Source organism: Alexandromys fortis, unplaced genomic scaffold, assembly GCF_014885135.2.
Source record: "Alexandromys fortis isolate MF-2015 unplaced genomic scaffold, M_Fortis_MF-2015_v1.1 scaffold_26, whole genome shotgun sequence".
In the NCBI taxonomy this organism is placed as follows: Eukaryota; Metazoa; Chordata; class Mammalia; order Rodentia; family Cricetidae; genus Alexandromys; species Alexandromys fortis.
Genome location: NW_026067894.1, coordinates 5,245,237 through 5,260,095, shown reverse-complemented (window position 1 = coordinate 5,260,095; position 14,859 = coordinate 5,245,237). Strand labels below are relative to the sequence as shown.

General features: G+C 47.5%; 2 protein-coding genes across 3 annotated transcripts in view; one reads left to right on the top strand and one right to left on the bottom strand.

The window, feature by feature from the left end:
- The window catches only part of Kdm1a (lysine demethylase 1A), a 60,621-nt gene extending 55,164 nt beyond the window's left edge, over positions 1 to 5,457 (bottom strand). Inside the window, exon 1 of one of the 2 annotated variants that reach the window (XM_050150922.1) lies at positions 4,942 to 5,457. In XM_050150922.1, coding sequence (XP_050006879.1) covers positions 4,942 to 5,295 — 354 coding nt within the window. In that variant the 5' untranslated portion in view covers positions 5,296 to 5,457. The remainder of the gene's footprint in view (positions 1 to 4,941) is intronic. The other variant, XM_050150932.1, reaches the window with a different exon arrangement.
- A 1,052-nt stretch (positions 5,458 to 6,509) lies between these two features.
- Tex46 (testis expressed 46) lies at positions 6,510 to 12,579 on the top strand. Its single transcript, XM_050150257.1, has 2 exons — positions 6,510 to 9,434; positions 12,280 to 12,579. Exons 1-2 carry the CDS (start codon positions 9,165 to 9,167, stop codon positions 12,577 to 12,579), a joined length of 570 nt encoding a protein of 189 aa, XP_050006214.1. The 5' UTR covers positions 6,510 to 9,164.
- The last annotated feature ends 2,280 nt before the right edge of the window (positions 12,580 to 14,859 follow it).

The window sequence follows — 14,859 nt, the reverse complement described above, 5'->3', positions numbered from 1 at the left end:
AAAAAATACAGTTTCCATGTAATTATTTCGGGGCATAAGCTAGCTGGCGGCCAGGAGCCGGGCGGCAAGAACACGGCCCACAGCTCCTTTCAACAGAAAAATAAAACAGATATAAATATTGTAACTGTAATTCTTGCTTGATAACTGTTTTGTTTTATGTAATCTTACTATGTTAAAGTTAAAACCTTTCTTTTTGTTTAAACAGAAAAGGGGGAAATGATGTAGGAGTCTTCTGTTTTGTGTTGATTTCATTGGTTAAATAAAGAGACTGCCTTGGCCCTTTGATAGGACAGAAAATTAGGTAGGCGGAGAAAACAGAACAGAATGCTGAGAGAAAGAAGCCGAGTCAGGCAGTCGCCATGATTCTCCCACTCCAGACAGACGCAGGTTAAGATCTTTCCTGGTAAGCCACACCTCGTGGGGCTACACAGAATATTAGAAAAGGGTTAGATCAATATGTAAGAGTTAGCCAATAAGAGGCTATAACTAATGGGACAAGCAATATTTAAAAGAATAGTTTCTGTGTAATTATTTCGGGTATAAAGCTAACCGTGCAGGGCCACACTCAGCTTGCCTTTTACTCCTTAAACGGATATCCACCCACTGAGGCTATGGTACACACTAGTTCTCAAGTCTGGCTGTGAATGCATAAAATTTCTCACCTCTTTGTTATTGCTACTTTTTTTGTACTTTATTTTTTTGTTGTTGTTGTGGGTGTTTTACATCCAATTGTTTCTGTGCACCACATGCATACAGATCCCATGGAACTGGAATTACAGATGATTGTAAGCCACCACGTGGGTTCTGGGAATCAAATCCAGGTCCTCTGGAAGAACAGTCAGTGCTCTTAACCACTGAGTCATCTCTTGCTTCTAATTGTCCCCAAAATAAACAGAAATCTCACATTTCTTTTGAAAGTTTAAGATCTGATCACAAGGCTGGGAAGATGGCTCCTGGGATAAAAGCACAAATAGTAAACAGAAATGAAGACCAGAGACCCCAGCATTCACATAAAAGATTGCCAGGAGTGGTGGCCCACATGTAATTCCAGTAATCATGATATACAGCGCATCCTTGGAGTAATATAGACAGAGCCATATCACAAAAGTTTGGGGTTCAGTCAGAAACTCTGACTCAGTAAATAAAATGGACAGAGATAAAGGGGAGACATTCTATATCAACCCCAGCCTCCTCATGCACACAAACATGAGCACACAAGCATGATACATATATGCACATAAAGAAAAAAAAGCTAATCGAGATGGAAAAACAGGAATTAAAAGTCCAAGAGAATTACAAAGACAATGGCTTAGTAATAATCAGAAACAGGACAATCTTAGGGGTTCACTATCATCTAGTCAAATCAGTGAGCTCCAGGCTCATAGAAAGAGAAAGATCCTAGATTAAAAATAGTTCAGAGAAATGACTGAGGACAACTGATGTCAACCTCTTCCTCTGTATAATCATAAACATACATACACATTCACCCGATGCACAGACGTGTATACAAAAGCATGCACACGTGCTCGAATGCACATGTGTTTATGGGGTTTTGGTTTTTTTAAAGAATTTAATAAAGTAGTTCCACAATTCATATTAAAAGAACAAAATCAACGTGATCTTGAAAAAGAACAAAGCTGAAGAGATCACACATCTTGATTTCAAAAAGACAGTAATTAGAACAGTGTGTTGGTGGCATATGGACAGAAAACTACATCAATGGGACAAAATGATGGGACCAGAAAGGTATTCCTAAGGTGGTCACACTGGGGGCAGAAGATCAAGGCAAATACATTAACTGAACCTCATCAAAGTTTAAAACATTTGAAACTAAAAATATAAATCTCGCTATAAAACAATTTTTTTGAAGATAGATTTATTTATTTATTATGTGTACAGTATTCTCAGTATTCTGTCTGCATGTATGCCTGCAGGCCAGAAGAAGGCACGAGATTTCATTACAGATGGGTGTGAGCCACCATGTGGTTGCTGGGAATTGAACTCAGGACCTTTGGAAGAGCAGGCAGTGCTATTAACTGCTGAGCCATCTCTCCAGCCCAAATGTGTAGCCCAGGCTGGCCTCGAACTCGTGATCCTCCTGCCTCTGTCTCCTTCAGTGAATCCTACCGGCGTGTGCCACCACAACCAGCTATAAAACAATTTAAAAATTCATTTAAGAGGACAGAAAACTGTAAACAAAATACATAAATCTTTTTTTAAAGATTTATTTATTATGTATACAACATTCTGCCTCCATGTATGCCTGCAGGCCAGAAGAGGGCGCCAGATCTCATTACAGATGGTTCTGAGCCACCATGTGGTTGCTGGGAATCAAACTCAGGACCTCTGGAAGAGCACCCAGTGCTCTTAACCGCTGAGTCATCTCTCCAGCCCCCAAAATACATAACTCTTAAAAAAAAATCCATTTAAAAAAATGAGGGGGCTGGAGAGATGGCTCAGTGGTTAAGAGCAGTGGCTGTTCTTCCAGAGGACCTGGGTTCAATTCCCAGCACCCACACGACAGCTTACAACTGTCTGTAACTCCAGTTCTTGAGGATCTGATATGACACCTTCACACCAATGCACATGAAATAAAGTGAAACAAATTATTTTTAAAAAAATTAGTCAAGAATGTGACTAGGTAGAGGTGGGGATGTAGCTCAGTTAGTAGAGTGCCCAGTGCCAAATAAAACTGGGTGAAAAGTGACACATACCCGTAATCACAGCACTGTACTAAGCGGAGGCAGGTGTATCAGAAACTCAAGGTCATCCTCAACAACCACTGAGACAAGACTCAGCTGAGTTTAAGAGCCTCAGTTGCTCAAAAAAAAAAAAAAATCTCACAAATGGCAAAAAAAAGAAAAATAAAAAAAAAAGCTCTTGGGAAGCAGAGACAATCAGATATTTGTGAGTTTGAGGCCAGGCTGGTCTACAGAGTAAGTTCCAGAACAGTGAGGACTATACAAAGAAACCCTGTCTTGAAAAACAAAACAAAACAAAAAATCAAACCCCAACCATGTTCAACATTAGCCATTAAGGAAATGCTTGCCAAACTACAATGAGATACCATTTCAGATCTACAAAGATGTCTACAGTAAGATAGACAATGCTAAATACTGACAAAGATAATGGAGAAAATGGACCCACACACATTGCTGATAAAAGGTGAAACTGTAGACACGACTTTAGAAAACCATTTGGTAGCATTTCCTCACAAAAGTGAATTCACACCTGACCCAGCAATTATAATCCGGGTGTTACGAGACTTGAAAATGTATGCTCACATGCTACACATACTATTCATAGCTAAATCATACGGTACAGCAAAAAAAAAAAAAAAAAAAATACTATTCATAGCTAAATCATACGGTACAGCAAAAAAAAAAAAAAAAAGGACGACCCCCCCCAATGTCCAAATGAATAAATGATGGCAAACCCATACTAACGGCAAAAATAAAGAGCCACATATCCTGAGACTCCATACAGAATGTTCAGAACAGGCAACTCCATATAATCAGCAAATACACTAATGGCTGCCAAGGGGCTGGAGGTAGGTTACTAGAAAAGACAGCTTCCAAACAGGTGTTTTTGGGAAACAGAGAAACCAGAGAAAATGTTCTAAACTGAATGTGGTGCTGATTCTGTCTCATGAATACATATTTTAAAAAACATTGGCACGTAAATTACCTCAAATCTGTTTCTGGTCACACCTTCAACTTAATTGATAAAAACAAAAACAAATGCAGGCAGTCAGTCACTTGGGAGGTTGGCGCAAGACATCACAAATCCAAGCCCTGTCGAGGCCACAAAATAAACTCAGGGCTAATTCGGGCAACTTAGCTTCAAGACAAAAAGGGTGTATAGAGCAGTGGTAGAGACCCTGTCTAGCACATGCAATTCCCTAGTACAGCAGGAACAAACAACGTATAAGGAGAGGTTACGACTTTATTTAACACGTATCTATTTTGCAGGGCTGTGGACAGAAACCCCGGGCCTCAGACACGCCATCCAGTTACACCCCTAGACCACATCATGCTCTCATTATATACCCACACGTATTCCTAGTATCCCCTATCGGGTTAAGAACCCTGCAGAAAACGCCAAAGTCTGGGCAGTCAAAAAAGCCACACCGAAGCTTGTCAATGTAACGGCCCCCAGGTGGTTCTTCGTTTCAATCACAAATGACACCTTGTCAAAACACCAAACCTTTCACCTGTAAACCTCAGTTTACTCATTCTTAAAACGCAACACCCGTTCAGTGGTGTTTGGGGGAAACACACACACACACACACGAAAACGTTGGCCGCGTGCCAATTGCACCATCTGGCGCAGAGGTGTGAGACAGAGGTTATCTGTGTATAGCGTTGGATTTGATGCCAAATCTTTTATCTTTGCATTTTCACCGTGACCAACTGGTAGGAGCATTCCTCATCCGCTTCCACGTCTGCAGAAGTCTACCCGAGGCCCCGAGACAGCGTGTGTCGCCGAGCCTGAGAACCTCGGTTCGATTCCTGAGCATGGTGGAAGGACAAAAACCGACTCAGGCGAGCGGTCCTATGAGCTCCACTCGAGCCCTGACAATAATTGTTTAAAAAAAAAAAAAGCCAACGCCAAAAGACCACTGTGTGAGAAAAAAAAAATTAAGAACCTGGCGTACAGCAAAACAAAAACAAAGAGAGAGTCCCTTCCTTTCCGTGTCCCTTGACTCTCGAGCATCACCTCCAGCTCCCGCGTGCACCCAGACCAGAAGCCGCACGATGTCCGTACGCACCGGCCACACACACAGGTGGACCAGCGCGTCGGGAAGCCATCTTTCCCAGTCAGACGATCACGGTCACACCCTCCCGTGCCCGACAGCCGGGTCCCCGCACAAAGGCAGCCTCCCCTCCCCCGCCACCCCGACTCCCGGCCCCGGGGACCGGCGGCTGGGCCCGGCCTCACCTTCGCTCGCTTGCGCCGGCTGGTCCGTCGGCCCTCCGGGGTCTCGGCTATCCCCGTCTCCATGGGCGTCGCGGAGCCGGGCCCGGCCGTGGGCCCCGCCTGAGGCCCGGCGGACCCGGGAGGCTCGGCAAGGCCCCCGGGCGGCGAGGCCCGCGGAGGCTCCTTCTTTCGAGGCGTGCGCTCGCCTGCCACCCCCGTGGCGACGTCCGTGGGGCCCGCCAGGCCCACGGTTGGCGCGGCCACCTCAGAGCCGTTCTCGGCGCCGCCCGTCGCCCCGGGCCCGGCCTCCGTCCCAGCCGCCGCTGCCGCCGCCGCTGCCGCTGCTGCCGCCGCCGCCTTCTTCCCCGACAACATCTCGGGCCGCCTGGCCGCCGCGGGCCGCAGGGGCCGCTCGGACTGCCGCTCCGTGGGTCCGCAGCCGCCTAGCCTTGCAGCTCCGCACCTCACACGCTCCGGGAGAAGCCAGACACCTCCGCGTGCGCACGCGCCCTGCGCGCTCCCGCCGCGTCAGGACAAAAAGCCGCAGCTGTGCCCCCGCCCGGCCTCCTCGCGGCCATAGAGCGCGTCCTGGAGGCTAGAGCGGAGACCGGAGTGAGGCCGAGGTAGAGCGCCCCCTGCTGTAGGGAGGCGGCTAATACCATTAAGTCTAACTGCAGGGCAAGGGTTGGATTATGGAGTTCTGGCTTTCAGAGAGTTTACCACCTAAGTGAGACGGGGGGGGGGCGGGGGGGGAGGAGGGGGACACGCCCAGAAGGACGACTTAATTAATGATCGCTTAATTATCCTACGCTGTATTACTCAACCTTAGAGCACTTGCCTTGTTTGTATATGGCCCTGGGTTATACCGAGCGTTGGGGGACTTCATAACCGCCCAGCTTGGACTGGGGGGGGGGGGGGGGGGGGGATGAAGAGTGCACGAATTTCCACGGTAATAAGATTGAAGAAATGAGGAAATCCTGGTTTGAGTCAAAGCGAGACTCTCTCTTGACGCCAAGCCTTGTTCATTTTGTTTCTTGGGTCAGGACACCGTCCTCATCCACACTCCCCAGCATGCCCCCTCCATGTCCTTGTCTCCGGGCTTGGAACACCTTTTTTACGTAAGTCACCTCTTCCTTAAGTGTTGCTGGGGGTTTTATTCGTGGGATGTTGAGATGTATGGGAAGTTGAGTGTGGGTGGTGGTGTGGGGGTAATCACCAAGGAAGACTGCTCGAACCGGAGTTTAAGCTAGTAGAAAACCTTTATTAGCCGGCTGGCCACTACTGGGTGTTCCGGATTGCAGTGTAGGCCCCAGCCTTTCTCCGGGTGAGCTCTTAAGCCCAAAACACCATGTTCTGGGTTGACACACTTCAGTTAACAAGAAAAGTTAGCCAGAAGCAGAACCACAAAAGCCAAAAGGCAAGGCTAGTGCTTATTCAAGAGCTATGGACTTGGATGGATTAGGCCTTTGTTTTGGCAGATGGTGCTGTCTATGGGCTGAGTTTTACAGCCTGAATGGTACTTTTCACCATGGAGTCAGTTGTGCTAGCGACCCAGGGCCTCCTAAAGTCTGGGCCCTTTCTCTCTCTCTCTCTCTCTCTCTCTCTCTCTCTCTCTCTCTCTCTCTCTCTTTCTTTCACGGTGGGGAAGTTGACTGCCAAACAGTAGGTGGAATTTTACTGGAGGGAAATCCCATCCTGGGGTTAGGGTGATGTTTACAGGGGTGTAAGGATCCATCAGAACTCATTGAACTACACGAAAAGTCCTTAAAGGAAAAAATGCAAGAAAAAATGTAATCACAGTACAACGTATGTCTTGTGTGTGAATCTTGTCCCAAATCAACAATGTTGTGCCTCTGGTAGAATTACACTCAGGGAATGGAGATGAGAGCAGTTTAGGGAAGGGCCGAGAATGTGGGCTGTGGGAAAGGCTGCCCGGGGCCAGCTAAGCCCTGCCCTCTCATCACACAGCGCATAATGTCCAAAAAACATAAGCACATTCCTCTCCCTTCTCTCTAGTGGCCGGCAGCCTCTGCCCCTATGAATCTGAACTAGCTCATCTTTCAAGATACACAGTCAGGCAGGGGAACCACGGCAACAGGAACAAGCTGGCCACATCAGGTCTACTGTCAGGAAGCAGAGAGGGATGAATGTGTGGGCAGTTCAGCTCCCTTTCTCCATCTCCTATAGGCGAGCCTTCCCGCTTCAATTAACATAGTAAAAACACGCCCACCAGAGGTGAGCCACTAAGGCTAACTAACCATCACTGTGTGCAAGCACTCAGCGCTGAACTACATCTCCAGCACATTCTATTTACCCGTTCATTTATCAATGCAGAGTTGATTGCTTCAAACTTTTGGCTTTTATTCCTTTTCCTTTTTTGTTTTCTTTTGGTTTTTTTTTTGTTGTTGTTGTTGTTTTTGTTTTTCGAGACAGGGTTTCTCTCTAGCTTTGGAACCTGTCCTGGAGTTCACTCCATAGACCAGGCTGGCCTTGAACTCCACAGAGATCTGCCTGCTGGATTTAAAGGCCTGTGCCACCACTGCCCAGCCCTTTCCCTTATTTTTAAAAGCTTTTAAAACTGGGTGTAGTGCCTCAATCCCAACACCCAGGAGGCAGAGGCAGGCAGATTTCTGTGAGTTCAAGGCCAGCCTGGTTTACAAAGTGAGTTCCAGGACAGCTAGGGCTGTTATACAGAGAAACCCTGTTATATATATATAAAGATTTGTGGTGTGTGTGTGTCTGCCTACTGTAACATTGGTTTGGAAGTCATAGGCAACCTGCAGGAGTCAGTTCTCCCCTTCCACAACGTGGGTCCCAGTGGTTAAACGCAGGCAGTTTGTCATGTTTACCTACTGGGTCACCTCACTAATATACACACACATTTAAAAAGTTAACATCTGCCAGGCATGGTGGCTCGTGCCTGTAATCCCAGCATGCAGGAGCCTGAGGCATGAGGGCCACACATTCTAGAATAGCCTGGCCACACAGGAAGATGTCTCTCAAAAAAAATCAAACAAAACAAAAAAGTTATTGTCTTAGTTAGGGCTATTATTGCCGTGGTGAAACACCATGATCAAAAGCAGCTTGGGGAGGAAAGGGTTTATTTGGCTTGTTCTGCCTCATCACTGCTTTTCACTGAAGGAAAACAGGGCAGGAACCTGAGGGCAGGGGCCGATGCAGGGGCCACGGAGAGGAGCTGTTCACTGGCTTGCACTCTCTGGATTGCTCATCCTGCCTTCTTAGAGAACCCAGGACCACCAGTCCAGGAGTGGCACCACCCACAATGGCTGGTTCCTTCCCCATCAATCACTCATTAAGAAAACTCCCCAGGCTTGCCTACTTCTCAGTCTTAAAGAGGCATGTTCTTATTTGACTTCAGCTGTGTGTGTGTCAAGGTGACATAAAGTTACCCAGCACAGTCAGCAAGCTAGTATCCGACTTTACATAGTCAGGCCACTAATCAACATTAAGACGTTAATTAAGGGCTGGGGGGGGGGCAGTTGCATGTGTAAAGTGCTCGCTGTGCAAGCACAAGGACGTGAGTTTGATTCCTAGCACCCGGGGGAAAAGCCAGGTATGAGTGAACACTTGCAGCCCCAGCACCGGGGAGATGGAGACTGGAGAATCCCTGGGAATCTGTGAGTCCCAAATAAGGTGGAAAAAAAAAGGTGGAAGACTCCTGAGGAATGATAGCCAACGTCGTTCTCTAGCCTACACACACACACACACACACACACACACACACACACACACACAACTAAAGACAAAAGTAAGCAGGAAGTGCCACTTAGTGGGTAAAGGTACTTGCTGACAAGCCTGGCAACCCGGGTTGGATCCAGGAGACCCACACGGTGGAATGTTCTCAAGCAGTCACACATACACAAACAATAAATAAGTAGACTTTTAAAAGCAAATCAGGCGTACGGCCTCCATGGACTATGAGCATGCACACAGCAGTCTGCTTGCCTTATCTCCACGGTATGGCTAAGTTTCCTTTGCCATCCCTCCCCCGTTATGAGAGCGGGTGATCTGGTGGCATTGGCCGGTTTGTTCCAGAGGGCCGGTTTGTTCCAGAAATCTTCAGTGAGAAGGGCACTGCTGAAATCTACATCACTAGGCTGCCATAACATGTCCGGAGATGACGCCTGCAAGCTGCCTGCCAGAGAGCCTGACAGCAGGGGGCCCTTAAGACATAGGAGTACATATTGTTATGTGACAACCAGGGTGGGGGTGGGGAACTGGTTATGAATCAGAGGAGCGGGTGGCCCTGCCTCCTGTCATGGAGGGGACTGCAGCAGGGGCCTGGGCCCCTCTGTGCCATAATGCTGGGGGACCTGATATTTTTTCTGAGGAGTTTCCATGGGTTTCTTGCTTCTTCTGGCACCACAGGAGCCATCTTGGCTTGGTTGATAAGCTTTAAGCCAGCCTTGTTTGGCTTCCTCTTCCTTCTGCTATTGCTCAGCAACTGGCTAGTCAAGCATGAACTCAATCAGGCTCCCTGCCAGCCCCAGACGGTGTGCCAGAGGGCCCAGACGGTGAGCAAGAGGGTGCTTAGCTTCAACTGTGGGTTACGAGACACTCAGAGCTGGACTGGGGGCAGGGAGGGGAGAGTTGGGGGGCACGGCTCAGGGAAGGTTTGTGGGGGCTCAGGATAATGGGATCAGGCTGAAGAATGATAAGACCCCGGGCTAAGACTGTGCTCCTGGCTTCCTCTTGGATGGCGGAGGACAAATCTTTTCAGTAAGGGATTTGCTTCAGCTGTGAAATAGGGGCCATACCAGACTCTCCTATGCCATCTTTCATTGTGTTTCAGCAACAGCAACACTATCAACTATTTCAAGTGGAAAAAACTTTAGATCGATGTACATGTACATATATAATGTATATTTGTTCTAAAATAGAACAATGAAGACCTCAGAGATGCACAAATTGTGTCAGCTTCTTTTACTGCACCCTCTACCTGAACTAGTCATCTTGTGAGGAAAAGAGGGTTCTTTTGGCTCAAAATTTCAAAGCTTCTGACTCTTGCCTGGGTGGACTCGTTGCTTTTAACCCCCTGGCAAATGGGTTATGGGAAGGAAAGGGCAAGAACCGAGCAGGTATGGCCAGGAAGTGAAAAGAGGCCAGGTAGTGGGTATTCCCTCCGCCTCTCTCAGGCCAGATAGCCCAAGGCCATGGGCGGAGCCAGCAACCACCACAGAGTATTGGAAACAAATGGGGGTTCTGTGACTCCCTCTGAAGGCATGCCTGTAGAACTTCATCTCTTAAGGGGTTTCACCGTTTCCCAAATGCACCAGAGACTGAGCCCTTAATTTAACGCATGGGCCTCTGGGAGATCTTCTGGATCTTCTTTATAGCAGCTGTGTTAACCTAGGAAGTGCTATAAAACAAGGGCATCTCTAGGTGGGACAGTTCTTGATCGCAAGCGTGTGTGTGTGTGTGTGTGTGTGTGTGTGTGTGTGTGTGTGTGTGTGTAGATGGAAGGGGGCACTGTTTAGCAGCTTCTCTGGCCTCTATATTAGGAAACACTAGTATCATTTTCCACCCCCTTTGCCACAATCTAGAATATATCCAGATGTTGCCAGGTGTTACTTGGAGAGGGCAAAATAGCGTCCTGTTTAAAACAAACAAATTGGTTAGAGAGATGGCTCATCCTTTAAGAGCACTTGTCGCTCTTGCAGAGGACCCAGATTGGGTTCCCAGCACCCACATGGTGGCTCACCACTGTCTGTAAAGGGATCCGACTCCCTCTTCTGGCCTCTGCTGGCACTGCATGCACATGCTGCACAAAAAATACATGCAAAACTACCTATATACATAAAATAAAAATAATTTGGGGCTGGAATGATAGCTCAGTGATTAAGATCACCAGCTGCTCTTGCAGTGAACCTGAATTCAGGTCCTAGCATCTACATGGTGGCTCGCACTTGCTCCAGTTCCAGGGATCTAATGCCCTCTTCTGACTTCCACAGGCACCCATATGGTGGCTCAGCCATCCATAATTCCAGATCCAGGGGATCCAGTGTCCCCCCCCCATCTCCATACATACACGAAGGCAAAACACTCATAAACACAAAGTAAATTCATCTAAAAATAAAATAAAATAATTTTTTAAAAAGCATCAGGATTAGGGATATGCCCCACTAGGCAAAGTACTTGCTGAGCAAATGTGAGGACTGGAATTGGATGCCCAGTACTCACTTAAAAACAAGTAGGTGTGGTGGCCCACCTGCAGTCCTAGACTGTAGCAAGTGGAGACAGAGGATCCCCAGAATAGGCTGGCTAGCCAAAACACTGAGCTGTGGGTTCAGGGAGAACCCTTCCTCAATATATAGAGTGGAGAACCATTGAGAAAGGCACCCGTCATCAGCCTGGGGCCTCTTCACACAGGACACACATGCTCATACACATTCTAGCATGCAAATACACATACACACCATCCACGTCAACATTTGCAAAGGGAAACGTGCATTCAAACAGTAAATACCAAATTCAGGGCTATAACCGAGGAAGGGACGTTTGGGGGAAGGGAACCCCAGGGGAGAAGTTCACAGAAATTTCAATTATATTTGTGAAATTTCCTTCCTCTTCCTGCCCTCCTCTTCTCCCTCCCTCCCTGCTCTTCCACTGAGCTGCAGGCCCAGCTCTTGATTTAGGTAGCTATGAGAAAGCTGGGAATTTGGATGCTGTTTACTATGGCTCCTCGCATCATTTTACTTTGCCTACTGAGGCAGGGTTCCATGTGACCCGGCTGGCCTGCAGCTCACTGTGTAGTCAAGGATGACTTCGAACCCCTGATCCTCCTGCTTCCATCTCCTGAGGAGGAGCTGGAATAGGTGTGTGCCGCCATAGCTAGATTATATACTGCTAGGGCTCAAACCCAGGACTCTAGGTATGCCAAGTAAACAGTTAGATTCCATCCTGAAATAGTTAGATTCCACCCTGCAATAGTTAGTTTTAAAGTATTTCTTTCTGGTTTTATTTATTTTTATTTTTTATTTTTATTTTTCAAAACAGGGTTTCTCTGTTTAACAGCCCTCGCTGTCCTGGAACTAGCTGTGTAGATCCAGGATGGCCTCGAACTCACAGAGATCCACCTGCCTCTGCCTCCCGAGTACTGGGATTAAAGGAGTGCACCGCCACCACCTGGCAAATGTGTGCATATAGCACTACAGGGGTAGACACAGGATTATCAGGAGTTCAAAGTCACCCTGGGCTACATAGTGAGTTCCAGGCCATCCTGGGCTAAATGAGACCCTGTCCCAAAGATGAAAAATAACCGGGCCTGGATCAGCTGTTCTGTGTTGGAAGGAGTTAGCATATGAGTTGACTCTTTTCTTCTGATGGGACTCCTAGGAGCTGGCAGAAAAGGCGACGGCTCCAGAAGTCAACCCCAATTATGCCACGGAGAGAGAGTTGGAGAAAATGAATGTTTGCTTCGCTCTCCAGGATAAGGTCCTGGAACGGCTGCTGTTCAGCGAGATGAAGCTGAAGGCCTTGGAAAATCAGATGTTCATCATATGGAATAAACTGAATCACCGCCGGTGGCACAGCAGACACCGGAACTTCTCCAGGAGGTGGCACAGGAAAAGAAGGAATGACTCTACTTTCTCCATCGTCTCTAACTACACCACCAACACCCCCACCGAATGCGACTGAAATGGCCTGGCCTCTGCTGGATGTGATCTTCACCCAGTGTCTGAGTCGGTTTTGTTGTCATCGCTATAACGAAATACCCGAGCCTGGGAACCTCTAAAGAAAAGAGCTTTGTTTAGTTCACAGTGCTGGATGGAGGTCCAAGAACACAAGCGTGCGGCGGCTTTTTTGTGAGTTCTTCAAAGAACTCAAAGACGGTAGCATCACATTTTGTGTGTGTGTGTTTGTGTTGTGTGTCTGCGTAAGAGAAAGACAGACAGAAGACAGAAACAGAGAGACAGACAGACAGAGACAGACACACACAGAGAGATATCAGTTGGTGTGTGAGAAAATAAGAGAGCCAAGAAAGCCAAAGCTGCTTTATGACAACATCTCCCGCTTCAGGGGATGTAGCTCAGGGGTAGAGTATTTGCCTACGATGTGTAAGGTCTTGGGTTCAATCCTTAGTATTTCCAAAATGAAGAGAACGCGCTACTCTCTTCAGCTCACTGGGTTAAGGCACTTCCCATCCCTGAGTTCGATTCCTAGAACCCACATGGTCCGGGGAGAGAACTGAACCCCGCAAACTGTCCTCTGACCTCCACACTTGTCAGGAACATACACATGAACACACACACAAGACAATAAGATAAGAACAACAAACACCTTCTCTCCTCTTGAGGTAACCAGTCCAGTCCCAGACTGTTGCTGGGATTAAAAACAAAACAAAAACACCGTGATTAAAAGCAACCTGGGGAGGAAAGGGATTACTTGGTTTACAGGTTACATCATCAGGGGAAACCGAGGCAGAAACTCAAGGCAGGAATCTGCTGAAGAGCTGAAGCAGAGAGCATGGAGGGGCACTGCCTACTGCCTCAGTCAGACTCTTTTCTTTTTAATTTTTTTCTTTTGAGGCAGAGTTTCACTATACAGACCCAACTGGCCTGGACCCGCTCTGTAGACCAGGCTGACTCTGAACTCACAGAGATCCATTTGCCTGTGACTCCCGAGGGCTGGGATTAAAGTTGTGCGCCACCGTATCTAGCCCTCAGCTACCTTTCTTATAAAGCTCAGGTCCACTTCCCAGAGATGCTGCTACCCACAGTGAACAATCAAGGAAATGCCCATGGACCAACCTGGAAGGGACAACTCTTAAGTTAAGAGTCCCTCCTCTCAGGCATTGCACTGACAACCAAAATTAGCCACCACACCACTCTCGCAGAGGGCCTAGAACCTGTTCCCGGTGCCCGTATCAGGCAGCTCACCACCACCTGCAGCTCCCGCTCTGGGGATCCAGTGTCCTTCTCTGGTCCTCCTGGGCACCTGCACACATGTGGGATACACATACTCACACAGGCGCACACACACACATTTAAAAAAGAAATCTTGAAACATTGTACCTCAGTTCTTTATGCATGTGCATGCATCCTGAGGATCCGACTCAGCAGGCTTGGCAGCACGTGCCCGCACCCGCGGAACTGTCTTGCTGGCCTTGAACTGTACTTTTAACTTGGTGTGCTCCTTAGACTTGTTTCTCAACTCTGTTTTGTCATCAGAACTTTGTGGCGGGGGCAGATACCGCGTTTTTTTCCTCCGGTGACTGGTTAGAGTGAATTTAGCAGCAATACAGCTGTTACTGCTCTGAGTGACAGCTGGAGCCAGCCGTCCATGCAACTTCCTACATGTACCTTTGCCTAGGAATCTCAGCTAGAAGATGGCCTACAGTTCATTACTCTTCTTTTTTACATTCTATCTTCTCCCTTTTTTTTTTTTTAATATGTATGAGGGTTTTGTCTGCACATGTATATACATACACCACCTCTGTGTCTGGTTCCTCTTAGACCAGAAGCTGGAGATGAGTTCCCAAGAAGTGGAGTTATAGGTGGCTGTGAGCCTCCATGTGGATACTGGGCATTGAACTCAGGACCTCTGGAAGAGCAGCCAGGGCTCTAAACCACTGTGCCGTCTCTCCAGCCCATGTTTTGCATGCTATATTCTTGTATATTAGTCTAAATAAATGAAAGAAAAGTTTAAACGTTGTCAATGGGGCCTGGGAATTCGCTTGGTTGGTAGAGTGCTGGTTAAACATACATGAAGCCCTGTGTTTGAGCCCCAGCCCTGTATAATCTACGTGTGGAGGTCCAGGTCTGTGATCTCAGCACTCGGGAGGTAGAGGCAGGAGAATTAGAAGTTCAAGGTCATCAGCTACTTAGTAAGTTTGAAGGTAGTCTGGGCTACAAGAGACCCTGTCACAAAAAATAAATAATAAATAAATAAATAAATAAATAAATAAATAAGGAGGAG

Coding starts and splice junctions, on each gene's coding strand:
- Tex46 (XM_050150257.1), top strand. CDS start 9,165: ATGAATCAGAGGAGCGGGTGGCCCTGCCTCCTGTCATGGAGGGGACTG. Junction 9,435..12,279: donor CTCCCTGCCAGCCCCAGACG/GTGTGCCAGAGG, acceptor GACTCCTAGGAG/CTGGCAGAAAAGGCGACGGC.